Source organism: Penicillium subrubescens (assembly GCF_028828155.1).
Source record: "Penicillium subrubescens strain IBT 31985 chromosome Unknown utg000002l_segment0_segment0, whole genome shotgun sequence".
Lineage (NCBI taxonomy): Eukaryota > Fungi > Ascomycota > Eurotiomycetes > Eurotiales > Aspergillaceae > Penicillium > Penicillium subrubescens.
This window is the reverse complement of record NW_026643152.1, coordinates 5,885,933-5,913,859: the sequence shown is the minus strand read 5'-3', so window position 1 is coordinate 5,913,859 and position 27,927 is coordinate 5,885,933. Positions and strand designations below refer to the sequence as shown.

Here is a 27,927-nt window from a genome sequence, read left to right as displayed (position 1 = left end):
GAAGATGAGGAATGGAGCAGGGAAACAATCAAAGAGGTTCTTCGGCGAAAGATTGGGAAAATGCGTGTGGAGAGAGTCGAGGCGTGGAGTATTGCCGCGGAATCTCCTGTGGCTGCACCCAATGGGCGGGCAGTGCGACTGTGGCTGGTGGATATTAAGAGAAGGGGAAAGATAGTAAGATACTGGTTTAAAATACAAAAAAAATGGTAGTTCAAGGATATATTGAGAGTATTATTATTACTTGGTGTATAAATTGAAATTAGCAGTGGTGATATTCAGCTACAATCAGTCTCATTCCATCTCTCGAGTCGCATCAACCAAACAGCCCTAATCTCTCTATACTTCACCCATCTTTCACCTCCCATCTCTTTCCTCTCCCACCATACTCATATCCTCCTCCCTCCAGACCTCCTCCACTCCCTAATCCCACTACTGCACCTTGGCCTGCATCAAGCCCCGCCCCAGTCCGATCAGTCACAATCCACCACACCCAATAACCAAGCCCCAAGCCCCAAATCCCCAAAAAGCAACCCTCCAAAATGGCCAAACGCTCACGCTCCCAAAGCCGCACACGCACTCCAACACCCTCTCACGACCCAGACTCACCATCCTTTGACTCCAGCTCCCCATCCGCCTCAACAATCAGCGTGACCACCACGCAGCCAGCATCCGATCGGAGCAAAATCCCCCACCAGGAAAACGTCCCGTTCGTCGAGGTTATGCATTGCGCTTTACCGCCTCATCGGGAGACGATTGCGTTTGCCTCGTATGAGGATTATGAAGTGCATTATCAGCAGGCACATGTCAATCGCTGTTCGCAGTGTAGTAAGAATTTTCCTACGGCGCATTTTTTGAATCTTCATATTGAGGAGAATCATGATTCGTTGGTTGTGGCGATGAGGGCGAGGGGGGAGAAGACTGTAAGTATTACCCGGGTTTGAGTTGATTGGATTATGGAAGTTTTGGGATATATTCCTCTCAAGTGTTCAACTTGCTAACCTGATTTGCTGGGATAGTACAAGTGTTTCATCGAGGACTGCGAGCGCAAATGCTCTACGCCTCAAAAACGACGCCTTCATTTAATAGACAAGCACATGTTCCCACGGGTACGATTTCCACGTCCCTCTCCACCACTCAGAACTGATAACTGATCTGATATACTGACTTTATCCAGACTTACAACTTCTACATCATCAACGATGGCATCGACAAACAGACATCACTACTAAGACCATTAAACAAGAGCCACAGACGCCGCATTTCCTCGGCTTCCATCTCTTCCATCCAGGAGGGACGACTCCGGCGTCGCAGCTCGGTATCTCAACCGACTATTCCGCAGAGGACTGAACCTCAGTCTCCTGCTCGAACTGAGCAGACCTCGAACGAGATTGACATGGATATAGACGGGCTGGCCCAGTCTATGTCTGCGTTGCGATTTGTGCCGGCGAGTGTGATGAGGAATCGGACTAAAGCTCCGCAGAAGAGTTCTTGATGGCCATTTTTATCGTGTGGATAATTATAGGGTGACTGTGTGGAATGGGTGTGTGGGAGGAGCGAAAAAGTTATGACTTGACGAAATGCATAAAGAAGTGCCCTTAATGTACCTCGGGCAAATAGCGATCCAGCTAATCGAAAAGAACTTCAATCCTAAGCACGATGTCGCTCACTAAACACCTGTCTAGTAAATCAGAATGATAGAACAGAATCATTAAGCAAGATTCGGGGTATACCAAATGTCTTTCATTCCACCAGGCCAGGTTCGATTCATTTTAGAAAAGAAAGAGAAGAAAGAAGCCAATCAGGGCCAAACAAAATCATCATTCCATGCCCTGGCTAAGAAAAACGCGCGCGCATCACCGGGTATAAACAGCAATCACAAGGGCTGAAAATCATAATACATACAAGACCAAGACCATGAGAAGCAGACCGTTCATCAAAAATGAAAATCAAACGTCCCAAACTGATCAATCCCAAAACCCCCTCGCATATACAAAAACTCAAAAAACCCCGCTAGATATCATGTTCATCAAAAACAAAAAAAAGCCAAAATGGTCCAAAGGGAAAAAAAGCATCATTACGTGGCAGTGCCACTGGCCGAGGCGTAATCGATCATGCAGGAGATATTTTTCACATCCCTGCTTTCCTTTTCCCCGACCTATCTTTATCTTTTAAGAGGCAGTCCAGCTCTCTAGGAGATCCGCGTAAGCGTCAAGACTGGACCCAACCAAGTCCACAATCGCCCAGCTGGTATTCCCCTTGAAAGTACGCGCCCACACACGCACGATCGCAACGCTGAGCTGCCGCACCTTGTACGGATTAGCCATGAATTCCAGGTCCGGTGCTCCGGGCGGATCAACAGCCATGTCGGTTTCATCCATCATGCTCTTGATCCACAGGAGGAGTTTTCGTTCGTGCTCCGAGAGTCGCTGCTCGGACTGCGTCGCGGGAATGGCGAGTAGCCAGCGGCTGAGCAGGAATGCGCATTCCAGACTGCACAGCGAGTGCTGGATACTCCAAAAGAAGGAGTGTGTGCGAGCGACGAAGTCGATGCCCAGTCGCACCGGGATCGAGAGGGCGTGCGCGGAGTGCAGGAGTGCCATGATCAGTCGCGGGCTGCGGACGAGCGGTGGGGATTCGCCGAGTGCACCGGCGATTTGATGTGGATCTTGGGTGATCAGGAGGCGACATGGTCCCAGGTCCACGTGAAGTCGAATATATGCGAGGCCCAGCAATGCAGTCGAGGTGAATGCAATAGGGCCGGCAGGGTTCTGAGGGTCGATGCTGGATTCAGGCGTGCGTTTCCACAGAGCCTTCCAGGCGCTCAACGAGTTATCCAGCACGTTGAGATCTTCCTGTCGCAGGCTGGTGCCGTGCATATTCGGGGCTGATAGGCAGAGCTGCCGAGCGAAGAAGATTTGTTGTATAATGGCATGGATCAGGATATAATTACCCAATGGGGAGATAGGGGTTGAAGGGAAGGAAGTCGAGGATTTTAGGAAGAGTCGGGCAAATGCATCCTGGAAAGGAATGTCCGAGCCTTGTCGAACACGTTGAAGGCGCCGCCATTGGGCGGCATTGTTAGCCTTCCAAAGGTCGTGGGAGCAAGGCATGTTTAACTTCAGCTCCCCGTTGAGAATCAGGGGAGGAATGTTGTACATGATGGAGTGGAGGTTGAAGAAGCAGTAGACAATCAGCTTTGTCCGTCTGTTGCCCTCTCTACGAACCCACTCTTCCCAGCTAATAGGCTCGGGAGTCGGAGGGAGCTCCGACAATCCATGCTCTCGAACGAGTCTTGCCAACGTGCTTTGCAGCGAGAGAATCTCCCGCAGTAGTTCCGGGTGTCTCTCCCAGGACGCAAATACAGTCAGCAGCAGGAACGTCCGTATCACTTCCATGTGTGCATCGGAGTCATCGGGGGTATAGATGGATGCGTTCACAGGCGGGTTATGCATATGCTGACTCTGAAACGGGCTGCTCGCTGTGTTCGAGATCATTGACGAACCACGCGAATTATGAAAGCCCGAAGGAGGAGAAATATAATTCCACGATGGATGAGGTACTTGCCGGCTGTCCCTCCGACGAAGACGCTCTAATAGAATTGCTTTAGCCGCATGGAAGAGGTCAATCCCTCGGCCATTTTCAAAGCGATAATGTGCTCCAGCGGCTGCCGTGGCCAATGTGAGCTCTGGAGAGCACTTGGCAATGGACAATGTCGGCACATGCACAAAGGGAAGATGTTCATTCAAGCCATTGATATAGCCCGCGAAGAAGCGGGATAGGGTGTGTCGTGACGGGGGAACAAATCCCTTGGGGAGAACAAATGAGAACTCTTCCAATTTTTGGACGAAAGCTTGTCGATCGGCATTGGTTATATCCCATGCAGGTCGAGAGCCCTCGTCAGAGAGTCCAATACGATCCTCCATCTCGTGAGACTCGGGCTGTAGAGACGGTAACCTAGACCCGAAATTCGAGAAAGAAGGCTGTTCGTCCGCCGGGCCGCGTGGGTCGCTCATTAGGTCGCCCCCTAACCTTGTCGATGCGGTGGCTTCTCGAATTTGTGGTTTAGAATCCATTGATAGACTTGGCGGCAACATGGGTTCTTCGACCGATGAGAATACCCCCGAGTCCCAGTCGGACGACAAGCCCACACTCTCTAGAAAAACCGTAAAGTCTTGTACCGGGTCACCTAGGTCGGTGAGGTCAAGAATCGACGGTTCAACACCATAATTGTCGGTAATTCCTCTCTCTGGGGCCGGCGGTAAGGGTTGGGATGGTGTGCCGACCGCATGGGATTGTTTTCGAATGGACTCCAGGCTCTCCTGTTGTCCTTCCAATGCGACATGACTTGCCGCGTGCGACAATAGGTTGAGATCGTAGCCCCAAGAGGGATTGAAGTGGGTAGTCTCGACGATCGGGGGAGGTTGGATCTGCACCTCGGGAGGTGGAGGGGGAACTTGGGTATGGACCGGGATGGCATCGGCCAGCTCTAGCATGCGGGATTCATGATGGGCAGCAGGTTGAATTATCGTCGACTGGATTGCAATCTCGTGGTGATGGTTGTCGCCGTTATGGGCACGGTGTTCTCGACCGGCCGCAGTTTCGGCAGGGTGCACCAATCGCTCATGTCGCACCAGTAGATCACTGTCACGCCGAAATATAAGCAATTGGGGCTGGGGATTATGGCCGTGGCAGCACGAGGAGCAAGGGGGGTCCCAAAGTAAACGTCATGGACTTACCTCCGGGCGAAAGACTTGGAGCAAATGTCACATGAGAAAGGCTTTTCTTTGGTATCTGTTGTCCGACATTAGGAGAATTGACCAGACTCGTGGAGTTCGAGGGGGGAGGGGGGTTACTCAACGGGTGCGGAGATGGCGTTGGAGATGTTCCAAGCGGGCGAACGAGCGACTGCAATATTCACAGGAAAGGGACTTGCGGTGAGTGGCACTCTTCTTCTTGACTTTTGCGGTCTTTTCGTCCTCCATGGTATATTTTGGATGGGGGGGGTGTGGTGATAGGGTTGGGGTTTTCTGCGGGATTTGGGGGGAAGAAGAGGGGAAAGAATTTGAGGCCCTCTAGGAACTGAGCGGGGAAAAAAAAGGAATTGTGGGGTTTTTGGTTTTTCTCTGGGATTTTGGGGCCTCTTCGGGACGGGGAGGAGACGGGGGGCTGTTCAGCTTGGTTCTTTGAGGGGAGACAAGGATCACGTGGAATTTATTTAGCTAGACAGTATATAGTAGTAGGACAATCAAATCCAAAGCGAGGGAAAGTCAATGCTGACCAGATACAAGACAGGTACTTTGGGTATGGTTGGGCTGGAATGCACACAGGCATAGTAGTTAGTATACATAGTGGCTATAGTGAAAGGTGGTCGAAGCCCCTGGTTATGAGTAAAGTACTACTAAGTATTAGTAGAGGAGAGACTAACTAAGAATATAGACATATATAGACAAGCACATTAATTATTTCGCAGTCTACAAGCATGAGCACGGGAAATAATAGTACCGCAGTGGGAAAGATGCGGGCTCCACTGGTGCGGAGAGGCCGAGGGGAGAAGGATAGGATCACGAATACTGATTGCTATATAGGGAAGGTAGAATAATAATAAGTCTTGTGTATAGAATAGAGAAGAACATATACAATTGATGCCTAAACTATGAATATCATATTGCAATTTTATGATGTGTCTACTACTATATCCAGTCTTGCCTATGTGGGACTATCCATATTGCATTACCGCGGAAGAGCCGCCTTTTTCCTGTTGCCCGGAGCCACTCCGCGGTACTTCAGTCGGATCGGAGCTCTTACTGAGCAATTAGCTAAGTACAGAATAAGCTACGTAGGGCATTGACCTATCATTATGTATTTCTTAAGTTTATGTTGCATATTTTGTTCTTTGGATTGCATACACGATGACTTTGCATTTATCTGGTCGGGACATGGTTTTATGTATCTTGCATGATCCCGATGTAAACTTATCATTAGAAGTAGTAGGTAGTGAGATTATCATGTTGCTCGAATGATTTTGAAACATGATCACAGTGATTCATGCATTGATTCTTTGTTATTATATTATTATACTTCCAAATCCTATCCTCCTGGTCAATCTCCTATAGTTCTATAGTTGGTCAAATCATTCCCAATAAATGGAGTAACAGTATCTAGATCTTAAATGTGGTCTCAAGAGAAGTGACTATCCCGAATCTCTGCTTCGAAGGAGTACTGAATTTCTACACCTACTGTACTTCAGTCGATGGTCGCACTTTGTACATACACAGTGTTCTACTGGCCTATCGACAAAATGGCACTGGGTCCGTCTCAGACTAACCCACGGACGTAGCCAGTTTCAGCCAGAGCCGCTGTTTCAATCTGAGTGGGGCAGATACATCACGAAAATAGGAACAAGATAGGAGTAAACAAGATCATCATGCACTATTATTCAGTTACATCCTATACCTATAACTACATACTCAACATTAGCACATATATACAGAAGACAGAACCATAGTCATCAATGACAGAAGGACTAACTACCCGAAAAAAGCAATACAACTAACTACATGATACTACGTACCTCCGCTAAGGCTGGTTTCGCCCAGTGGACAGACAAGGGATGAGACAGTGCAAGCACGCCAGAGAACCTCCTCCATTCAGCGTGCAGTAATCACCCGTATGTACACAGAAGTAGAACACTGTACTAGTAACATTTGCCCAGCATGTAGCGTCCACTGTCCAGGCTTGAAACGCGTGGGGGATGTTGAACCGACCCCTTGATCCACTACGTCTGATACAGAGACTCTCTTTCCTCTCGGGCCCAAATTTCCTCCTGCCACAAAACCATCATCTGTTGTCCATCCTACCTGTCACCTTTTGTCCACCTGTTCTCTAGCCTAGGAACTATTCAAAGCTTTCTGTGTGGTCCACAAGTGGGGAGTTTACAGTGCCTATCGTGCCCATCTCGATAAACGCCCGATCTCGACCACACTAAGTGGTCCACCCGATCTTCTTCCCCCCAAAAAGCTCAGACGTCTGGTAGCAACTGCGACCACAGTCCTCCTCCCCCCTCATTCCAATCCAGCCTGACGGGGGATTGAAACTATCCGGGAGTACTAGGACCCTATTGTGCTACACGGTCAGTCATCCTGCATCGCTACCTCCCTCGACTATAAGCTTGCGAGGCCGACTTCCGCCTTGCCCCTCTCAGCCTGGTCCGCCGGGACTCCTCCCATCTCCCGCGCGTCGAGCGACCGAGATAGCGACCACGATCAAATAAATCTTATCGGCACTGGTTACTGACCAAGTAGCAGGGACTCCCGAGACTATGCGTTGACCGATCCCCCGCATCCCTTCGATAACTCTCCGATCGGTCGATCCCGGTGTGAAGAGACGACAAGGACAGGCGGAGGAAGGGGCGCTGTGACTGAGGCCCATCTGCAGAGGAAGTACGAGATATACCAACGAGGCCAACGACAACGCGCTACGACTTAATCATGTTGGCTTCCAAGCCTCAATATGCCGCTCCCCTGGGCGCGATCAACTCCCAGACCGCGACGGCCTACCATGTGAACTCACAACGCCCTATGACGGCTACAAAAGTACCAGAAGGGATGGGATATAGCAGCCCGACCAAATCAGAATTTTCCGAGGGGCAGGACGAACTCTCGGCTGTTCGGTAAGGCCTTGCCAGAGCTGGTATGAATGGACATGACAATCGGATGGATGCTGACTGAACTCCAGGGCTTGGGATGAAAAGAAGGTGGTCGCGTGGCTGCATAGCATCAAGTGCGGCCAATATGAGTCGATCTTCAGAGGTGATTTCATCCTTGGCTTTAGTAAGGAGGTTTGAATGGACAACACTAACATTGCGCAGCCAATAACTTTAATGGAGACAACCTAATCGAATGCGATCAGAAGATCTTGCAGGAGATGGGTATTAAAAAAGTGGGCGATCGAGTACGCATCTTTGTGGCTATCAAGCAGCTCCGAAACAAAGCCATGATCAATCCAAGGCAAAAGAATATGGTACATCTGTTCAAGCGTCTCCTCGACATACCCGGCAAGCACTAACTCTAGTCGTTCTAGAATACCCTCGCTGCTTCTACAGCCGCCTTGAATTCCGATCACTCACGCCTCTCCTCGATGCGTCTTCCAAACAGGCGCATGTCCCAGCTGATGGAGGATGGTATCGGATATTCGGGCAAGTCCCCCACGTCCCCTGGCGACTGGCGCAAGGACTCTTATTTCAACCATCCATCCTCTGGTGGCTCGGGATCCGGCCGCAACCCGAGTACCCCCAGTGATGGCGGCCGGGGAAGCTCACATCCCCGCAATCCCAGTATAGACGGGCTTACGATGGGCCCCCTTCCACCAAATTCTCCTGTAATTCGAGTCATCTATACCGGTGGCCAGACCAAGGTCCTCGATATCCGGCACTGCAAGACTCCGGACGAAGTGATTCTCTGCGTCCTCAAGAAATTGCAGCTTCCAGAACATCAATATCGAAACTACTGCTTCTACGTCCTGGATGGCCTGGACCCGGATCTGTCAAACTGCAGGCGGTTGACGGAGACCGAGCTCATGGAGATTTGTGACGGTCATAATAAGTCGGAGCGGGGGCGCTTGATCTTGCGAAAGATTCACGCTGGGGAGCCAGATGTCGATGAGCTTCGCCGCGCGTCCCAGCTCGCTTTCGATGAGAGTCAGGTCACGCACCAGAACGCTCTCAATAAATCCAATCCTCGCCAGAAGCACAAGATTCAACAACTTACCGGCGAGTCCTGGAACGTCATAAATACTAAACAACCACTGTCCCCAGTGGGCCCACGCCATCGTCCATCTGCTTCAAACGATCATGATCAGCCATCGCCCGATGCTGATCGCAACCATGTGGCTACTAAGCTTCGATCATTCTTCGGACAACGACCACCCAGTGAGATGATTATTCATGAGCTCCAGTCGTTCTTCCCCAGCCACGACAGGGAAGATATCGCCAAGACGATGCGGAGATCACAACGTCTCAGCCGTGCTGCCAGCCGTCTCAGTGTTGTTAGTAACTACAGTGTCGCATCAAGTCTCAAAGACGCTCCGCCCCTCCCACCATTGCCTCCTATCCCTCCGATGCCCAACATTGCCGACACCTGGTTCCAACCGCAAGGTGGAGCACAGGCTGCTCGTGCTTCGCGGCCTCTCTCTATTTCCAAATTCAACCTGCCCCAGGCCTCGTATCGTGACTCCATTGCCTCAAGCTCTCTCCAGCCGTTGCAGGAAGAGTCTCCCACCGAGCCCAACCGCAAGTCATATGTCTCCTTTGACAGTGGCTCGGACGAACCGAACCTTTCTCGCCAGAGTATGATCGACGAAAGCGCCAGTGTCATTGCTACCGATGGTGGCTCCTCTAACGATCGACTCAGTGTACTCGTTGCTGACGACGGCGAGGAAGACGATGCAAACCTGATGAGCGACTTCCTGGCCGGCAACAACTTTGCTCCGAAGAACTGGATGAAGGGATCTTTGATTGGCGAAGGTTCCTTCGGCAGTGTCTTCCTGGCCCTCCATGCTATTACCGGCGAGCTCATGGCCGTGAAGCAAGTCGAGATTCCGTCCGCTACCAAGGGCACGGAATTCGATCAGCGTAAGAACAACATGGTCACTGCACTAAAGCACGAGATCGAGCTCCTCCAGGGAATGCACCACCCCAACATCGTACAGTACCTTGGTACATCGACTGACGACCAGTACCTGAACATTTTCCTGGAGTACGTTCCCGGTGGCTCCATTGCCACCATGCTCAAGCAATACAACACCTTCCAAGAACCGCTCGTCAAGAACTTCGTCCGTCAAATCCTGGCCGGCCTCTCCTACCTCCACAGCCAAGGCATCATCCACCGCGACATCAAGGGCGCCAACATCCTCGTCGACAACAAGGGTGGCGTCAAAATTTCCGATTTTGGTATCTCCAAACGCGTCGAAGCCTCCACCGTCCTCGGCTCCCGCGCCAGCGGCGGCGGCGGCCACCTACACCGTCCCTCCATGCAAGGCAGTGTCTACTGGATGGCCCCCGAAGTCGTCCGACAAACCGCCCACACTAAAAAGGCCGATATCTGGAGTTTGGGCTGTCTAGTCGTGGAAATGTTTATCGGCGCCCATCCCTTCCCGGATTGCAGTCAGTTGCAGGCTATCTTTGCTATTGGTAGTAATCAGGCACGTCCGCCTGCGCCGGAACATGTTAGTCCCGAAGCGGTTGAGTTCCTTGATATGACTTTCCAACTTGATTATGAGAAGCGGCCTACTGCGGATGAGTTGCTGAAGTGCAAGTTTTTGGCTGCGCCTATTGTGTAGACGGGTGGATGCATCTTGTATAGTTCTTCTGATCCTCTTTTTTTCACCTTCTTGAGTCTGTATAATGATTCTCTCATGTATTATGTGGTGGGGTTTGGGGGATGTGGGTGATAGCATGGATGTTTTGGCCCGGCTACTCATATCCACTTCCTTTTTTTCGGAAAAGATTCGACAGTTTTGAAGCAGCGCTTTTTACCAGAGTTATGATCCTCTATAGAAACAGAAGAATGGGGCTCATGAGTTATGCATTGAAACTGCCACAAAATCTTTATCTTGTAAACCATTCCTAGTTACGGTAGCAAGAGTTCATAGTCTTGTTCTTGGGACATATTTTTGATAATTGATTCGCTCGAAGTAGAATGATGATAAAATGGAGATAATACACATGTTTGGTGAATCGCAGTGACCACTATGCAGGTCACCTCTAAAGTTACAGGTTGTATAGAAACACAACGCCTCGGGTGTGGTATAAAATGAGAAAGCAAGTCAACATTAGAAGAGGTACAGTCTCCCGTTCTAGTGCTTTACTGCACGATCTTTCCGTAGAATGGGATGCCCATGGCGCTCAGCAGGAGACGGGCATCCTTGTCGGACTTGGCGGTGGTGTGGAGTGTGATGTGGCAACCAGGGATCATCTTGGGAGGGTACCTGTTTTAAATACGTTAGAATCGAGACATACAATCATGGTATCATCTTATCAAGACGATTCACGCCAATGGATATAACTCACATATCGTAGTTGACCTCGATCTCAGGGAACAAGGCAACATGCTCCGGTTCCAGACCGAACGTGATATTGCCACTGCTATCACCACTGCTCCCCTTAACACCAGGCCAATCCTTGATGCGAGGCAGAACCACATCAATCAGCTTGCCAAGGAAGTGATACATAGTCTCACCATGCATCTCAGCCTTGACAGCAACAGTATCACGACCAGGAGCGATACTCCACGTAGCAACACTAGCCTTGGACTTGAACGTCTCCACACGCACATTGGAGACAGCCTGCACCGCCATACCAGCCACGTGCAACCAACCGGAGTTCTCCTGTGCTGCACCCTTCACGTAACTGTGGATCGTGATGCGCTCGACCTCGGGGATATTGTTGAACTTGATCGGCTTGCGGAGCAGGCGCAGGACATCACCGCCACGGGGTCCGCGGAGGGGACGGTTCTTGTGGTATGGGGAGCTATCGTCCCACTCGCGCAGACGGGGTGCTTTGATGGGCGCATTGAAGCCTGGTGGCGTGTGCACGTAGCATAGGGTGAGGATGTCGGATGCGACGGTCGAGTTGTAGGTCTGCTGTGCGCGCGGGAGAGAGAAGGGGCCTGGAACGAACAGGCGGGAGGACGGGTCGGAGGGAGGAGGAGGCTGGTGAGGGTGGAGAGGACCACGGTCGTACTTGGGAGAACGGAATTGGTATCTAGAAAGGAAATGTCAATGTCAATTGCAGGCTCGTTGCGGAAGAGCCTCCGCCAGGGTCGCGGACGATGACTTCGGCGAGAGAACCTACCGAGAGCGAGGAAGCTGAGTCTTGCGACCCTTGGCCCGAGTCACAGGGTCGAATGACTTCGCGGTAGTCTCCGACACAGGGGTGGTCAAGGACGACGCGGTTTCCAGCTCGTCGAGCTGGTCCGACAGACGCCTAGACGGGGCCTCATCGGAGGCATTGCGGCGGCCCAAAAAGGCCTGCGAGCGAGTTGGAGGCACAAATGCCCTGGGCACAGCCCGTGCCAGGTATCTTGATGATTCCCTGACAGCCATTCTGCAAGCAAGGGCAATGTGGTAGAGGTCGGGATCGGAGGTTCTCCAACTGTCCAGCGGCCGAAAATTGTTTGCAATGGAGCGGAGGGTCACGTGTTGAGATTTGGGTGCCCGAAAAGCTAGGCGATGAGGCAGCCAGGGGAACTATATTCTACTGTAGGTCTACATGTAGACTTGCCAACCATTAGTCTCGAGAGATATCACCCACATCCCTATTTATCAACAATAACACATATTGGCACATTCTATATCTTACAAGCATTTCAATTGGCAACATGACTTTGTCTAGAACCTCCAAATTTGCGGCTGTTTCAACCACTATGCTCATGTATGCTCAGCAATATCAAATACAAACTCCCGAAGACGAATTACTCTTGATATATAGTATATCTTATATTTTGATATTCTACAAAGCTTTTTCCATATATTTACTGCCTCCAAGATGGATACAATGTCGAAAGTACCCATTGAGGCGTTTTGAAGGCTATCAGGTCACGTGCAGCCTATATATTGTCGCCTTATAAATCAGGCGCGAAGTTCAGGCGTCAACGGCAGATGCCCCGCGGAAAGCGATAAGTACGCGATCAAACAGAGAGCTTCATGTCGATCGGCCGTTGCCTTTTCCCTTCTCGACACTCTCTCGCTCCCTGAATTGCTCTGCCTAACGACTCTTCATCATTGCGCTTTGTCCCGTGCTAGCATCAGCAGTCCACCCTTCGGGCAGATGATCTTCCCATGTGCCTCGCTGAAATCCTGCAGCCTCAACTAAGCTCTGAGAGTAAGAGCTTCCTTATTCCCCGCATGGTGTTGTTCCTCCAGACACCCACTCTCCACATCAACACCCCATTTTCGCTGGGAACAACTCAACCATGAGTGGGATTCATCGCTTCCTCACCCGGCGTGATCGGCAGAAAGGTGCTGGCCGTCACGGTAAAGAAGAGGTATGTGTCTTCTCTCACTTGCATCTTGCGCTGGTCTTCATTGATGGCTTCGATATAAGTTTACTGACGTCGCATATTATACAGAACACCTCTACTCCTTCTATGCCTCTACTACGAGGCTTCTTCGTTTCACAGGCGACTAAAGAAGACAGTCATGATCATGAAAAGAAGGTATGACTGGTAGTCTAATGGTCGAGACATGAATTTGTACTAATTGTTTCGATAAATCCATAGGTCAAGACTGTCGAAGCTTACCTTCGCTCCCTTGGCTACAGCACACTAGAAGAGGAGCACGTTCGACATGCGCTGAAGAACACCAAAGACGATGTCGAGAAAGCGATCAGCCTCCTGCTCTTGCTGGAAGATTCCGTTGAGGGTATCATTCGGCCCTACACACCCAATATCAGGCTTCTGGGTGCCGAGAACCGACAAGGTGTCACCTGCTACTTGGATGCGCTGCTTTTCGCCATGTTCGCGCGACTTGATTGCTTCGAGGCAATTCTGTACAAGTCGTTCAATGATGAACCCCGCCGAAAGCTCGCTATCCTTCTGCGATTTTGGGTGAATCTTCTACGAGCAGGGAAGCTTATCACTACCGACATCGTAAGTTTGATCATTCGTCTGGGTCTCTTCGGCCTGCTCATCAAAACATGAGTCCGAGCTAACTCAAGTACACAGACCCAGCATATCCAGGAGTCTTTAGCAGAGTGTGGATGGGAGGATGCAGCCAATCTTCGACAGCAGGATGCCTCCGAGGCATTCACTTTCATTACTGAGAAGCTTGAATTGCCCCTCCTGACCCTCAAGATGGATATCTACCACACGGGCAAGGAAGATGTCAGCGATGACCACAAGTTCATCAACGAGCGGCTCCTCGAGGTGGCCATTCCACCTGAACCAACTGATGGCAGCATTCTCACTCTTGAGGACTGCCTGGAAGCATACTTCAACAATCGCATTGAAGTAAAGCGATATCTCGAGAGACGTAACACTCTGAGCTCCCGCTCTGTCGATTCACTCTCCATCTCGAAGGGGTTCAGTGCACATGTCGAAGAAGTTGAGACAACGCCTGTACTGTCTCCAGCCCAGTCCACGTCGCCTGTACCCGAGAAGTCTAGCCCGTTCTCATCATTCTCGGGAGCTGGCGACTCCATTGGCTCACGAAAGCTCGGCCGGCGTGATAGCATTGTTCGTGAAAGATTCATCCCGGACACCAGTGGCGAGCAGATTGGTGGTGGAGATTCGCCCACATCGGAGCAGCCGCGGAGAGGCGTCCTTAGGAAGGAAGTAATGATGCCCGCGTGGCAATTCTTCAGCCTCATCCGTAAGTTCTTATCTTCATTCAGGAGAGAATTCAGCTAACATTTTTTTCTCACATCTAGCTTGGTACACCGATAACACACCCACCACCGATGCTCAGGTGGCAGCGCACTTTTCCTCCAAGCGGCCTATTCTCGGCATGTGCCTGAAGCGTTACTCGTTTACTCCAAACGGGAAGGCTATCCGGCTAAACACATACATCGACATCCCGGTTGAGATCGGTCTCCCCCATTTCATCCAGGATGACAACATGGATGAAGATGCTCCCATGTATGGGAATTTCAAGCTGTCCTTGCAGGCGGTGGTCTGTCACCGTGGAACCTCGGTGGACTCGGGCCACTACATCGCCCTGGTTCGGGGTACCAGCCCCAACGCTGCCCCACCCAGCTCTCGGGACGGTGCTACGCCAGTAAGCACCGAAACGCCCAAGCACTGGATGCGGTTTGACGACCTTGGGTCTGATAGAATCACCCTCATCGATATTGAGACTGCACTGAAAACTGAGTCTCCTTATCTCTTGTTCTATCAGATCCTTCCCATTGACCAGGATGCATCCCTGGCCAATCTCTCGGACAAGCCCTCTTCGTTCGTGTCGGATGCTACACTCGACGTCGAGATGGGCGATGTGTATCGAAAGCTGTCAAGCCTAGCGGTTGACACGGATGGTAGCACCACCGAAGATGTCACCTCTGCCAGGCCTAGCTTTGAGATCACTAGCCCGGACAATACCACTCAGCCTCTCGCGAGCGCTGAGCGACGTTTGAGTGTGGCATTCTCAGATCCTGCCCCTATCGGGCCCCCTCGCTCAATGCCGTCGATGTCACCTCGTTTGACGGCCATGGAAGGGAGGGTACCAGGGGATCGTTTAGTTTCTCTCGGCGTGGCTCTCGGAACACCAAGAGCAATTCTGGTAGTCGTGCAGGCAGCCAGCCCGGCGACAACAGAATTAGCTCAACCTTTTCTCGCTTCGCTGGTCGTCTGAGCAGAGACAAGATGACAAGTGATGGCGAAGGTGAAGCTGATGAGTCCGCCATTGAGACTGACGATGCCGCCGCTGACGACCTCAACCTGGGACCAACCAGGTTGGAGTCGAAGGAGAAACCCGGCAAGGATCGCGGACAAGGGGGCAAGTCCAAGGGGAAGTCCAAGGAGAAATCCAAGGACAAGAGTCGCAAGCCGGACCGGGAGTGTGTGGTGATGTGAGCACATAGGAAGAGCAGAGGCGGTTGGATGGGGGACGGAGGGCGGCGGGAGGGGACTTGTTTTTACTGCATACATTGCCGAGTTTCGAGATACCCGAGTCCTATGTGACTTACATTTCTTACTTAATTCTTCTGCGTTTCCCAGCTTCTGGCTTCATGTTCCATGATGAATGATACCCCCAGCATGCATGAAGCGCAATATCAATTTTATTTTTATCTGATCCGACAAGATCAACCCTATACCGTAGTCTTGTAGCTTCATCCCTGGCGAGAAATTGTAGCGTCTTAGCCCGAATACCATCTCTGTGGCTGATACATTGAATCCTTCTTCTTCGATCTTCCCTTCAAAAACCGCTTCAGAGGACTCGGTTCGAAGGGAAATGGAAGAAACCGGGTTATATCCTCGTAGCCATCCTCTATGCATTGCGGACAGGGTCCATCGACCAGCTTCTTTCCACCCTTTTTGATATAGCGCCAGACATCGCCGGGATCCGAGGCGTTTGGATCAAGGGCTCCTGGCTGGTAGCCTCCGCAGGGTTCTTGGTTGGGTCGTTGGAGGGCTTCGTTGCATCTTTCGATCTTTGTAAGGAATACATGGCCACAGCTGAGGCGGCCAGTGTACTGGTCGGCTTCGTATTTGCACATTCTTGGATTGATTGAGATATTTTGTCCAGAATTATCTTCCGCCTCCAATCAAGGTAGATACATCAAGGTAGATACTAGGAGGGATTGAAAGGGTTTATGGTGGATGGAGATGGAAGCTTTGAAGATGTGAAACTTCTTATAGGCGATGGTTGAAAGAAAAGCCAGGTTCTTTGGCTACGTGTTGTTATATGCAGATAACTACTGCCTTTGAAGTTAAACAGTGCATTTTATCAAAGAGATAAAAGGATCAAACCATGGACTGGTGATAGTTGTCTAGGGCTGGAGAGGGCAACATATAGCAGCTCCATTGTGTAGAGTATTAGTCCGTGGTACCCTCTTCATCTATTACATTTCTGTATGAACAAACCCTGAATTTCCAGTTTATCTTAAATGAGATAAAGCTAGATATAAGAATGTTTACTTATCTTTCTTGTAGTACTGCTACTTGGCGTGAGACTATGATGTATGCAAGCCCCAGCCTCATTTCGTGCCTCAGGCAGAAAGGAACCTGCTCTCCGCATTCCCAGGCAGCTCCCCGTCCCTCCGCCGGTTGCTCGTCAAGCTCCTGAAAGCTCCAACAACTCCTCCCTGACGCCCAAGACGGTCGGCATGAGATAGTGACCAGTTTGCGCATCATGGCGCTGGACGGATCCAGCAGTTATGTGGCTCCGAACAACCTAACGGAGCCTTCGGACTCCCTACCCATCTTCGACGTTCAGCGGGTGCAGCTCCAATTCCCGATCGCGGCGGATTTTGTAGCTGCTCAAGTTGCGAACAATGTGCTCATCTTGGCCCTGTCGACAGGCCGGATTCTACGGATTGATCTTGATACCCCTGAAGACATCGATGGTAGGGAAACAGCTCAATCTAATACCCCGGCCGCACTGTACCGGGCCGAGCTAACCCATATAACCATTCGCAATAGATATCGACCTTCCAAAGAAGTCTTCCGAGATCGGTTTGATTCGTCGCATGTTCCTAGACCCTTCGGCGTCCCATCTGATCATCACCACCACGCTCGGCGAGAACTACTACCTCCATACTCAGTCGCGCCAGCCCAAGGCTTTGTCTCGGTTAAAGGGCGTCTCTATTGAGAGTGTCGCTTGGAATCCGTCTCTCCCGACTGCCTCGACACGCGAAATTCTTTTGGGTACAACTGATGGCAATGTATATGAGACCTACATTGAACCATCTACGGAGTTCTATCGGCGCGAGGAGAAATATGTCACTGCAATCTACAAAGTGCCGGATGCCTCGCCAGTCACAGGTATCTGTGCTGAATTGGTCCCTTCGAGGCCTGATCAGAGACGAGTGCTCGTGGCAACGCATGGCAAATTGGTACATGTCCTAGGCCGGACGGGGACCACCACCAAGGGAAGAGATGGCGGCGGATCCATATATGCGGATCTTTTCCAGCGCGAGACGGCTCTGATTCATGATATTTCCAATCCGTCAGGTGCTGCACCATCCGTGTTAGTGGTATCCTCCTCCTCGAGCGCGGGAGGGCACCAGGCAGATGGGCTCACAGAGAAGGAGTTCGCATGGTTGAGCGCTGAGGGTATTTACCATGGCCAGCTTTCATCCGAGACTCCATTTGACCATGCGAGTATGCTGCCTCGCACGAAGTTCCCTGCATCCCAATCCGCACGAGGAGGGAAGAAGATGATACAAGATCCGATTTCTGCAATGACTCTCACCCATTGGCATGTTCTGGCACTAGTCGAAGGCCGAGTGGTTGCCGTCAACCGCCTGAATGAGGAAATTGTATATGATCAGGCTGTGCTGGAGCCTCGCCAAAGCTCCTTGGGTCTATTGACTGACCTCACACAAAACACCTACTGGCTTTTTACCAGCAAAGAAATCTTCGAGGTTGTTGCCAATGACGAGGATCGAGATGTGTGGAAGGTTTTTCTCAAAGAAAAGAAATTCGACGAAGCACTTCAGTACGCCCACGGTCATGCGCAACGCGATGCTGTCTTGACGGCTTCGGGCGACTTTTTGGCAGAAAAGGGCAACTTCCTCGAGGCTGCGAAAGTCTGGGGCAAGAGCAGCAAGGGCTTTGAGGAAGTGTGCCTGACAATGGTAGATAACAAGGAGTATGATGCTCTCCGGAAATACCTTCTCTCCCAGCTTTCGACATACAAGAAAGCATCTGTTATGCAACGAATCATGGTCGCGAGTTGGCTTGTGGAGCTCTTCATGTCGAAGCTGAACTCCTTGGACGACAGCATCGCGACAAATGCAGAACTCACCGAGGGTGCAACCGAAGGCCAGGTTCAGGATCAACTGGGTGACATGCGAGCCGAGTTTCAGGAATTTATCACGAGACACAAGGCGGATCTGGACAAGAAGACGGTCTACGACATTATCAGCAGTCATGGCCGCGAACAGGAATTACTCTTCTTTGCAACCGCTACTAACGATTACAACTATGTTTTGTCCTATTGGATTCAACGAGAGAAATGGTCCGAGGCATTGAACGTACTCCAGCGCCAGAGCGAGCCCGATATATTTTACAAGTACAGTAGTGTTCTCATGACTCACGCGGCCACTGGGTTGATCGAAATTTTGATGCGACAGACGAATCTCGATCCAGAGAGACTTATTCCCGCTTTGTTGAACTATAACAAGACCGCCAGCGTATCCCTCAATCAAAACCAGGCCGTGCGCTACCTCAACTTCATCATCGTCAACCACCCCAAACCCTCGGCAGCTGTCCACAACACACTCATCTCAATTCATGCCTCCAGTTCATCAACCTCTGAGGCAGGACTTCTCACTTATCTCCAATCGCAGCCATCAACGCCTCCTCCATACGATGCAGACTTTGCTCTACGACTCTGTATCCAGCACAAGCGAGTCCAGTCGTGCATCCACATCTACAGCGCAATGGGCCAGTACCTGCAGGCAGTCGAACTCGCTCTGGAACACGACGACATTGAGCTCGCCGCTATTGTCGCAGATCGACCCGAAGGTAACGACAAGCTTCGCAAGAAGCTGTGGCTTCTGGTTGCGGAGAAAAAGATCCGTCAGCGCGGCACAGGCATCAAAGACGCAATCGAGTTTCTCCGCCGTTGCGAGCTCCTTCACATCGAGGATCTCATCCCGTTCTTCCCGGACTTTGTCGTCATCGATGACTTCAAAGACGAAATTTGCACCGCTCTTGAAATTTACTCGCGCCATATTGATGACTTGCGTCAGGAGATGGATAACTCGGCACAAACAGCCCGCCAGATTCGGTCAGAGATTGCGGGTCTAGACACGCGCTATGCGATTGTGGAACCGGGCGAGAAGTGTTGGATCTGTTCACTACCCCTCTTGAGTCGCCAATTCTTTGTGTTTCCTTGTCAGCATGCCTTCCACAGCGATTGTCTGGGGAAAGAGGTGTTGGAAGGTGCGGGAGGCAAGAGGAAGTATATTCGAGATTTACAGGCCCAGGTGAGCAGTGGAGATATCTCTTCTGCGCGGAGAGAGGAGATTGTCAAGGAATTGGATGGGTTGGTTGCGGAAGCTTGGTATGTATCATTTGTCACGATGTGTTCAGGTTGATCCCCTTTTATTGTTACTGATCGTTTCTTATAGTATTCTATGCGGCGACCACGCGATCAAACAGATTGACAAGCCATTTATCGCCGCCTCGGAAACGACAGATGAGTGGGCTCTCTGATCAGGAGACACTGTCTATTAAGGTCTGTGTCGAGACTTCTGTGCGCTTCTGTTATGGTACGCTACTAGAGGCATTACCAGTAGCATGTTTTGTTGATTCTCGTTCATATTTGCAATACCCTTTTCTTTCTCTCGTGTATGTTTCTGTGCTCGCAGCGGTCCTCTTCGTAAATAGTAAGAGAATCTTCCATCTGTCCTTCTTCCCCACCTAGCGGGATGTAGCCAAATACTGGATGCATTTTTCTTCTTAAAGCACCTCATAAATCGTCTCCGTGGCGCAATTGGCTAGCGCGTCTGACTGTTAATCAGGAGGTTGGAAGTTCGAGCCTTCCCGGGGACGTGAGACTTGACTTTTTGTCGGTAGGATGGATGGAAGTGGGGGAGAACATCATCTGGCATTGCTCTAGATGGGAGAAGAGATAGCAGGTCGAGTTCAAATTTTTTTTAACAGTGCATCAATGAGCTTAGCGGGTTCTAGGTAAGCCCAGTCATATCCCATGGAAGGTCTTGCCCGATGTAGACATGTAATAATGACAGAATTTAGACTACAGGCCCAGTAGGTAGATTAAATTGGGGTTCTGCACCAATTAATCCATGCATCTTAATCACGAAATACAGGTGAATATGTACTCCTTATGCCGGTACTCGGGGTACATTGGTCTACCCAGCATGGTTGACAAACAGTACTGCGGCGGATCTGGACGAGATATATATTCGGAAGAAAGAAATGGAGCGTATCCCACCCATTGATTGCCAAGATAGTCAAGTCCTTGCTTGAACAAAAGAACACGACAAATTGCTAAAATTTTTTACCAATAAACCAACCATATCCCGTACTGTTGCAACCATTGCGATGAAGACTGCCATCCGACATCTAGAAACTTAGGTTTGGCTGGGGTCTCTACACCCGACAGAGAGAGCAAATCTATGCTCGTCCTCAATGCTATCAGTGAACACAGTCTTCTGAGTATGATGCAATCTGCTATAATTATGAATTGGTTTCACACTGCATCCATCCATTGATCGAGGTCATCGGCCCGTCTTCATTATTGAGAATCTGTTTGCCTATTGCCAACCAAATCAGCAACCCCACAACACATCACTGGCAACATTGAAACAGCATCCGTCCGTATCCGCACTCGACCCAACGATTATCCACTGTAATAATGCATCGCTTTATGTACATTCGAAAAATAGCTCAGCGTAGCTCCAATCACAACTGAAATAATCCAATCACAAGTTCCACTCGGTAGACGATCCGTAACCACCTCGAATCGTAAATAGAAGCAGTTGGCGCCGGGAACCCCACATGCGCCGCTCTCGTTGGTAGTCGCTCGTTTCAAAGGCGTCTCAACATCATTGTCTACGTATACTACAGTACGTAAATGTAGTAGGCGTTGTTGTACTGTAGTAGTATTGTAGTAATGTAATAATCCACTCTGTCATCATAATCGTGGTCCAGAGCATCGGGATTACAATTAAAACACACAAATTGATCCCATACTACACTACTGTACATACCCGCCATCGGCCCTGTCATACTGATAACCACCGATAGAGTGTATTACAAGGCAAGCATAGAATGACGTTGACGGGGCAGGGGGAGGGGAATATGGTGGGTAGGTACATAGGCATGAAGCATGCAACTGTATCCCACCGAGTGGCAAATCGCGCTGCAGACGGTAACCGCCGGACCCCAGCTAAATGCAGAATAACAATAATAGAGAATAGCTGGGGGAGCTTAGGTAACAGTAATTTGTGTATGCATTTTTGTTTTTCTGTATTTGAGTATAGCATGTATACAGGTGCTATGGTACATTCTGTCGATGTATACCTATGAGAGCATGTACATTCAGCACCTTTGAGGGGTTATTCCGTTGGGATGGCAACGAGTCACGGGATACTAATTGCTATATATCCAAGTACAGTAGTATATGCTGTCTACCGTCTTATGTAGATTCGACTATCTACCTCATATACGAGTACTCCGTACATGCTCTTTGCGAATTGAAAGGTCATGCCACTGCTCGCAAAGTTTGTTGCTATGTTGACTTGGCAACCGTTGAACACAAACACGACCTGTCAGACAGCTGAACTTCCGAAGACTGTCATGAACGTACAATAAGGCAGATACAGTGGTAGTTCAAAACTCTGTCTAGAAACCAGAGAGACCCCCTAATAGATATGCTTCCACTTCTTGGTTATTGAAAGGTCTTTTGAAAGGTCATGTTAGTCGTCTTTCTCGATAGCTTAGGTATCATTATTGAGTCTATCATTCGACCTTTGACTGATAACATGATTCTGAACTTTGGTCATGGTTTCAAACCTATGAAACCCCACTGTAAATACAGATCACGCAAAAGTCTGGAATCTTGGTGGTTCTCGACATTGGTGTTAGTAAGGCCTCGTTGAGCGCCGGCTTGGCTCAGACGACTTGGATTCCAACTCTTTCACGGTGACACGACAGTTCTAACATCAGGCAACAATTTACGGACCTTCTGGCTCTCCAATTGGTGTTTGATATTAGGCTATAAACCTAGCGGCTATTGCGTTTCCTGGAAAGTGGCATATCTAGTCGATCTGGTCTATAACTGCTAGAACTATATGCAGCCCTGGTGGATAACCCTCCATCTTAGGAGCAGGCTCACTGTACAACACCAGCACCTCATAGACGATATTGTCGCACCGGAGTCATGATCTATCAACTCACCATCGAGGGTCATTTGAGACGATTGAACCCAGCCACCACAATTATCCAGGATTTCGAGGTCTCACCCCCGCAATCATGCAGAGGCGCTTGCTTCTGTTAGATTGGGGTTTAATTTGAAGGGAAGCAAATTCTCTATTGATTCTTCTTACCATCTATCAAGCTAGCATATAGGACATACACTGGATAGTCATGAAGATGAGGATTTATTGAACTCAATGTAGCGTGAGACCACTTCTTAGATACCGAGTAAAAGTAAACAAAGAAGTAAACATAAAGGCAAAAAACTAACCATGCATGAACCACGCACTGCAACGCTCAACGGCAATCTCTCCGTCTTACTACTACCGTACCTCGACTTTCTTTGCCTTTGTACAACCACAACCGAAGAGTACAGTAGTGAGACTCACCCGAGTCAGGGACTAACCTTCCTTCCCCTGGCCTGATGTTCCCCACGATCTCCCTTGCGTCAATTTCAATTCCAATTCAGCCTGCAGTACGGAATGAAGAGTTTGTACCCGGAGAAAAAGGGTGACCTACGGGAGACGAGGTTCATGGCGTACATCGGCTAACCTTTGTACGACGTACATGCCTACCTACAGGATACCTAGACCTACATAGGGTGGATTTGGTACATGCTGCAGTACGATATGCACAGTTACTGGACGTATCGTGCGTCGTGCGTCTCGGTCGCAGAGTCCGAACACACGGACTCGCTCAACTTAACCAGCCATGCCCACTTAGGAGTCATACCTCAACCAGGTTCGCACCATGTGCCAATGATGACTCTCGTGGATGTGGCCAAGCCAGCCATCTTTCCTTGGGTAGTCCAGCCCCAAGCCGGCAGATACTATAGTGCCGGAAAATAACTCGTTATGCTTTTTGTGATCTCTCGTCGCTGATCGACGGATAACTGTGGAAGACCGTGGAATCACTTTCCCCGTATAACGGCCAGGGCACGGGCACGAGACCCTGGCAACGTCCCCAAAAATGAACTGAGATGGGATGTCAGCCCCCCTAGCTAACTAGAAGATTCTGTCACTACAGTATGATCATTTCTAAATCAGACACGTATCGCAAGACAGAGAGAAGGGGGGGGGGGGGGGGGGATCATTCACACCCATACTGTTGGGGACATCACCAACCAAAAGTGTACCTACAAACCAGCAAATTCACCAAAAACGAAGCCCCGGAAAGCCAATTCTCAATCTTGGAATATTTGACCCCGCACAATTTAATCACCCGACTGATGATCCGATCCATTTTCCCCAGACAACCCCAACATTCTTGTTGATTGTTGTCATGATCATTATCAACGTTTATTGTTTACCCCGTATTATGTGCTTTGTTTTCAAGGGGGGCCGGGGGCTGGTAAAGCAAAAATCTGGGGAAAACGCGGCCCCAGTCAGCTGGTTAGAATTTAGACCCGATGATGGGCGTATGTGGATAGGTGGGTAACTTGTTTAGGCCAAGATAGGTCAGACTAGGCTGAATAGAGGTGTTCCTGCCCATGCTATGCCTAAGTTGGATCTGACGCGGGGATCGGAGCACCAGCACTGTGCACACGACCAGAGTGGTCCAGTTACTACAGTAGTATGTAGGACGTGTGGCCGCCGACTTCGCTTGGTTGTGTGGAAAGAAGGGGGCTAGTGAGTTCGTAATTTAGTTAGTTAGTACGAACATGCCTAGTCTACTATGGTTGTCAACTTGTCTGATGCCAGATAAGCTGGTGATCTCATACTTATCTCAACCGACAGATAATGATGTCTGGTCGATAGCCGACAGGACTGTAGAATCATCTATCCTTAGCCGACCAACCCATATCCATACGAGAAGTATCATTCTCATTCTCATTTACTAGATTGCTACACATCTAGTACTACTACGCGCAGACTTCCCCTTATCAGCGACCACCCATGGCTCTATCCCATACCAACCAAACCCAGGCCTCCTCACATCACCCCCTTACCCATGATTCACGAACGCGACCGAAATTTAGGGAATCCCACCACAAAACCCATTGCAATCGCATTCAGACATGACTCTGGCATGACGATCGTGCGGGGTAACCCTGATAGGCCCGAAATTGGGTGATAAGGACGCGTCCCACGGTTGACGTCCACGAACCCGATAGTTCAACTAATGAAAGTGGTTGCCTCCGTAGAGTCCGTCCAGAGTCCTATGGACGGAATTCGCAGATAGAGTTTGGTCAAGTGGAATTAAAGTGGTTGAGGGGGGAAAGGTAGTTTTCGATTATCCGACTATCGACTATCGACTATCGACTATCTGATGACCCGACCATATCGTTCTTCTGTTATCTTGGGCCTACGGGATCGGAAGGGCTTATCGTGATAATTTATTAGAGGAAGGCGTAACTGGCCAGTTGGTACGCTGTTTCCGGAGTGATTAATAGGCTGTACGGCGTACTGTACCTACACTCCGAGATCAACCGACTAGGATAACCCTGGAGAGTCGAAGACTACATACACGGGTCTGATAAGAAGGCTGATTATCAGGACGTATCCACGCTATTCTGCCGTATCAGGTTGATCTTCAATGCTTCAAGACTACTCCGTACTCCGTACTCCGTACTACTGTGATGGACTATCACTACGGAGTACAGTACACAGTATATACTGGCCCCCAGTCAGCATCCATTCAAAAGTGGTCCCAGTCTATCGGGAATTGGGGGACAACGGGGCCAAATAGGAAATAGTTACATATTGTAGCAAAGAATATCGCGACACGTTGCACACTCGCATCTGATACGATCATCACCATGATCATCAATGGGGGCAGTCGGGAGGAAGGCGCGTCGTTGACGAAATTTGCTCAAGACTATCTCTTGTATTATTCGAGGGGCCAATTAATGCTTATTAGTGATATGATATGATTATACACCGACCGTAGATACGCCATCGCTAGAGGACAATTTAGTAGAATGTACTCTGTAATACCCATACAAACCCTGGTCGCGATACCAGTTCGCCCCAAGGTTCAGGACTGGGGGATATCCGGGTGTGCTACCTCTACCAACTATCTCATTCTCCGGCTTTGCAGGACAATGCAAGTGGATTATAGTCGAGCCATAGATGAAAGTATTCACTCATCCGTGTACAGTATATACTGTACCCCTCACTAGGTGGACTGAATAAGCGTATTATTGATCCAGATGTATACATACATATGAGACCTACATTATTAATATTACAGTTCAGCCAACGACGACAGCCGAACGGATGGATGAGATGAAAGCTCAAAGAGGGGGTGTGAGAGAGCATCAGATCAGAAGCTGAGCCGTGCACGACGGATTATATCCCTCATCCCTGTAATATATTGCGTAGGATCTGCCGTCATAATGCACGGAAACCAGCGACGATGGTGTGAGGCACGGGAAATCATATGTGTGAAAGGGTGGGTGGGAAGGCGACATGACATGAGAGATCGTCTCCGAGTTTGCGAATAACATCGCGTCAGGGCTGGTATGAGGTATGTGAACTAGTGTAGTATGCTCCGAGTTTGATGTAGTGCTGTAGTGCTGTAGTAAGGTGGTGAGGTCCTTCTCTTTGCGGAAGTTGATTTCAGGTAGATTGATGGTTACACTCTACGGATATTATCTTGTCGGTAGTTGAGAAGGGCTTTCTATTTGGTAGACCTACATACATACTCCTCATCAGAGCAGCTGCTGTACTTGAAAAATGCTCAAATCCAGGAATCTCATCGCGTGATGCGCGTGAAACCCAAACCCAAAAGAATCCCGCAGTCGCAACCACACCACTTTGTCTCTGAGTTCCACGTCATTCCCAAATGCCGTGCCAGGTCAAAAAAGAACGCAATTGAAACATGTAGGAAACTCTTTAGCATGTTCCTCGATCTGTATAACCCGATAATACCGCGATACCCTATCCATCTGTAGTTCTGTACAACAAACAGCCAAGTACAAGTAAAAGTACCTTGATACTTGAATACTTTGACCTCGATCGGCTCGGCTCATGCAAGGACAAACCTTGCAGGACACCTCGCAGGAGGCGGTCAGCCCTGAAGGCCAGAACCGAGCCCGTGTGGACGTGCAAATCCTTCACCGCTGTTGTTGGATGCGTGGGTGTCTAACTCCCTTGCCCTTTGGGCCCTATAGGAATGGTCCCTGGCCCGGAGATGAGACATATCCATGACTCGGGTGTAGAGCGAATCGAGCACGGGGGGTGTTGGTGGTGGGAGGTTGGACTAGGTTGGATGGACGTGCAGATGACAGTTTGAACTTTGAACCTTTGGGAGATGAGATCCACTCTTGCTTGACGTGTCTTTGTTGTTGGACTACGATAAAACAACCACTTCGAAGTACAATGAGAGTAGTATGTAAATATAGTGAAGGGGGGTTGTTGTTGCTCCACTGGATCGGTTCATCATCATTACATTTGACAATTGTCTTCTACTACACCCCCCCCTGATAGACCGATCGCCATGCCCGTTTCAGGTAAACCCCACAAAATATCGTGGTGTCGGGACGGTTATTTGTCTCAGCTATCCCGCGCGCCAAAATGGAGATTTGACGTTGAGGGCGTGTGACAGGGGTGTCTGTTTGGGGAGGAGGGGGCTGGCGCGATGTTTACAATGTATACTACGAATACTACGAACTGGAGAGTATGTCGAGTGCTAAGATTGGCAATTAATGCTATCTATGGGTATCGGCGCGTAGATGGCACTTGCACGCTACAGGCTATCGCAGATTTGCTAGTTGCAGCCCTGGGAAAGGGAGTCTAAGCCAGGCTAGGATCTGACTGGGGCCGAAATCCTGCACCTGCACAATGGGCGGCACAGGCCAGGACGGGGGACTGGCTGCGATGTACCTTCATTTCTGCGCGGTGAGGTTAGGCATATATCGCATGTAATTCCTCCGTACTTGCATGAGCCTGAAAGGGCTTGTCGGGTACATTCAAGGTACCTGGCCTGCTGCTGGCTACTGCTGCAAGCCAGGGCCAGCAAACCAACTGCATAAAGCATAAAGGCAAACCAATCCACTCGCAGGCTGGCAAAGAAACTCCGGGGCCTGCAGGCAGGAGAAAGGGGACCCTCCCCTCCTTCAGAGCAGAACCAATGAGAACAGAATCACGCCATCCTCCATCCATGGCGTCATGCACGCTGGGAATAGTGTCGATATTATGGGGGCTGATTGGGTGTTGCCCCAGACTCCGCTGCGCAATCCACCGGGTTAGGCATAGTGCGCCACCTTGATCCGCCCTCGGCCGTGACTCGCCGGCCCTGATTGTTGTTTCTCTGGTTTTCGGACTTGGACCTTGGGGGCTTTTGGCTTTTGGCTTCTGGCCTCTTGGCCTTTTGTTGTTGGGGG

At 49.9% G+C, this 27,927-nt stretch overlaps 8 protein-coding genes across 8 annotated transcripts; 5 read left to right on the top strand and 3 right to left on the bottom strand.

Annotated features, from left to right (window-relative positions):
- The first annotated feature begins 410 nt into the window (after positions 1-410).
- Positions 411-1,656, top strand: N7473_003463 (uncharacterized protein). Its single transcript, XM_057149403.1, has 3 exons — positions 411-920; positions 1,017-1,106; positions 1,175-1,656. Exons 1-3 carry the CDS (start codon positions 540-542, stop codon positions 1,490-1,492), a joined length of 789 nt encoding a protein of 262 aa, XP_057013057.1. The 5' UTR covers positions 411-539; the 3' UTR covers positions 1,493-1,656.
- A 512-nt stretch (positions 1,657-2,168) lies between these two features.
- Positions 2,169-4,982, bottom strand: N7473_003462 (uncharacterized protein; the record flags this gene model as incomplete). The annotated part of the gene is made up of 3 exons (XM_057149402.1): positions 2,169-4,641; positions 4,737-4,791; positions 4,859-4,982. 3 exons carry the CDS (start codon positions 4,980-4,982, stop codon positions 2,169-2,171), a joined length of 2,652 nt encoding a protein of 883 aa, XP_057013056.1.
- A 2,505-nt stretch (positions 4,983-7,487) lies between these two features.
- N7473_003461 (STE11 family mitogen-activated protein kinase kinase kinase) lies at positions 7,488-10,335 on the top strand (the record flags this gene model as incomplete). Its single annotated transcript, XM_057149401.1, has 4 exons — positions 7,488-7,669; positions 7,735-7,808; positions 7,868-8,019; positions 8,080-10,335. The coding sequence occupies 4 exons, from the start codon at positions 7,488-7,490 to the stop codon at positions 10,333-10,335; spliced, it is 2,664 nt and encodes an 887-aa protein (XP_057013055.1).
- Positions 10,336-10,859: 524 nt separating this feature from the next.
- On the bottom strand, positions 10,860-12,099 carry N7473_003460 (mitochondrial 54S ribosomal protein uL5m; the record flags this gene model as incomplete). Its single annotated transcript, XM_057149400.1, has 3 exons — positions 10,860-10,983; positions 11,066-11,758; positions 11,849-12,099. 3 exons carry the CDS (start codon positions 12,097-12,099, stop codon positions 10,860-10,862), a joined length of 1,068 nt encoding a protein of 355 aa, XP_057013054.1.
- An 869-nt stretch (positions 12,100-12,968) lies between these two features.
- N7473_003459 (ubiquitin C-terminal hydrolase family protein) lies at positions 12,969-15,342 on the top strand (the record flags this gene model as incomplete). The annotated part of the gene is made up of 5 exons (XM_057149399.1): positions 12,969-13,040; positions 13,125-13,211; positions 13,275-13,643; positions 13,719-14,364; positions 14,423-15,342. The coding sequence occupies 5 exons, from the start codon at positions 12,969-12,971 to the stop codon at positions 15,340-15,342; spliced, it is 2,094 nt and encodes a 697-aa protein (XP_057013053.1).
- An 11-nt stretch (positions 15,343-15,353) lies between these two features.
- N7473_003458 (uncharacterized protein) lies at positions 15,354-15,563 on the top strand (the record flags this gene model as incomplete). Its single annotated transcript, XM_057149398.1, has 1 exon — positions 15,354-15,563. One exon carries the CDS (start codon positions 15,354-15,356, stop codon positions 15,561-15,563), a length of 210 nt encoding a protein of 69 aa, XP_057013052.1.
- Positions 15,564-15,847: 284 nt separating this feature from the next.
- Positions 15,848-16,207, bottom strand: N7473_003457 (uncharacterized protein; the record flags this gene model as incomplete). The annotated part of the gene is made up of 1 exon (XM_057149397.1): positions 15,848-16,207. The coding sequence occupies one exon, from the start codon at positions 16,205-16,207 to the stop codon at positions 15,848-15,850; it is 360 nt and encodes a 119-aa protein (XP_057013051.1).
- A 555-nt stretch (positions 16,208-16,762) lies between these two features.
- Positions 16,763-19,994, top strand: N7473_003456 (vacuolar protein sorting protein DigA). The gene is made up of 3 exons (XM_057149396.1): positions 16,763-17,056; positions 17,133-19,722; positions 19,790-19,994. Exons 1-3 carry the CDS (start codon positions 16,843-16,845, stop codon positions 19,872-19,874), a joined length of 2,889 nt encoding a protein of 962 aa, XP_057013050.1. The 5' UTR covers positions 16,763-16,842; the 3' UTR covers positions 19,875-19,994.
- Positions 19,995-27,927: the final 7,933 nt, after the last annotated feature.

What these genes read in the sequence shown, in the direction of transcription:
- N7473_003463 (XM_057149403.1), top strand. Translation starts at nt 540, where the DNA reads ATGGCCAAACGCTCACGCTCCCAAAGCCGCACACGCACTCCAACACCC. An exon ending in GGGCGAGGGGGGAGAAGACT is followed by an intron (nt 921 to 1,016) that starts GTAAGTATTACC and finishes TTGCTGGGATAG; the next exon opens with TACAAGTGTTTCATCGAGGA. An exon ending in ACAAGCACATGTTCCCACGG is followed by an intron (nt 1,107 to 1,174) that starts GTACGATTTCCA and finishes GACTTTATCCAG; the next exon opens with ACTTACAACTTCTACATCAT.
- N7473_003456 (XM_057149396.1), top strand. Translation starts at nt 16,843, where the DNA reads ATGGCGCTGGACGGATCCAGCAGTTATGTGGCTCCGAACAACCTAACG. An exon ending in TACCCCTGAAGACATCGATG is followed by an intron (nt 17,057 to 17,132) that starts GTAGGGAAACAG and finishes CATTCGCAATAG; the next exon opens with ATATCGACCTTCCAAAGAAG. An exon ending in GGGTTGGTTGCGGAAGCTTG is followed by an intron (nt 19,723 to 19,789) that starts GTATGTATCATT and finishes CGTTTCTTATAG; the next exon opens with TATTCTATGCGGCGACCACG.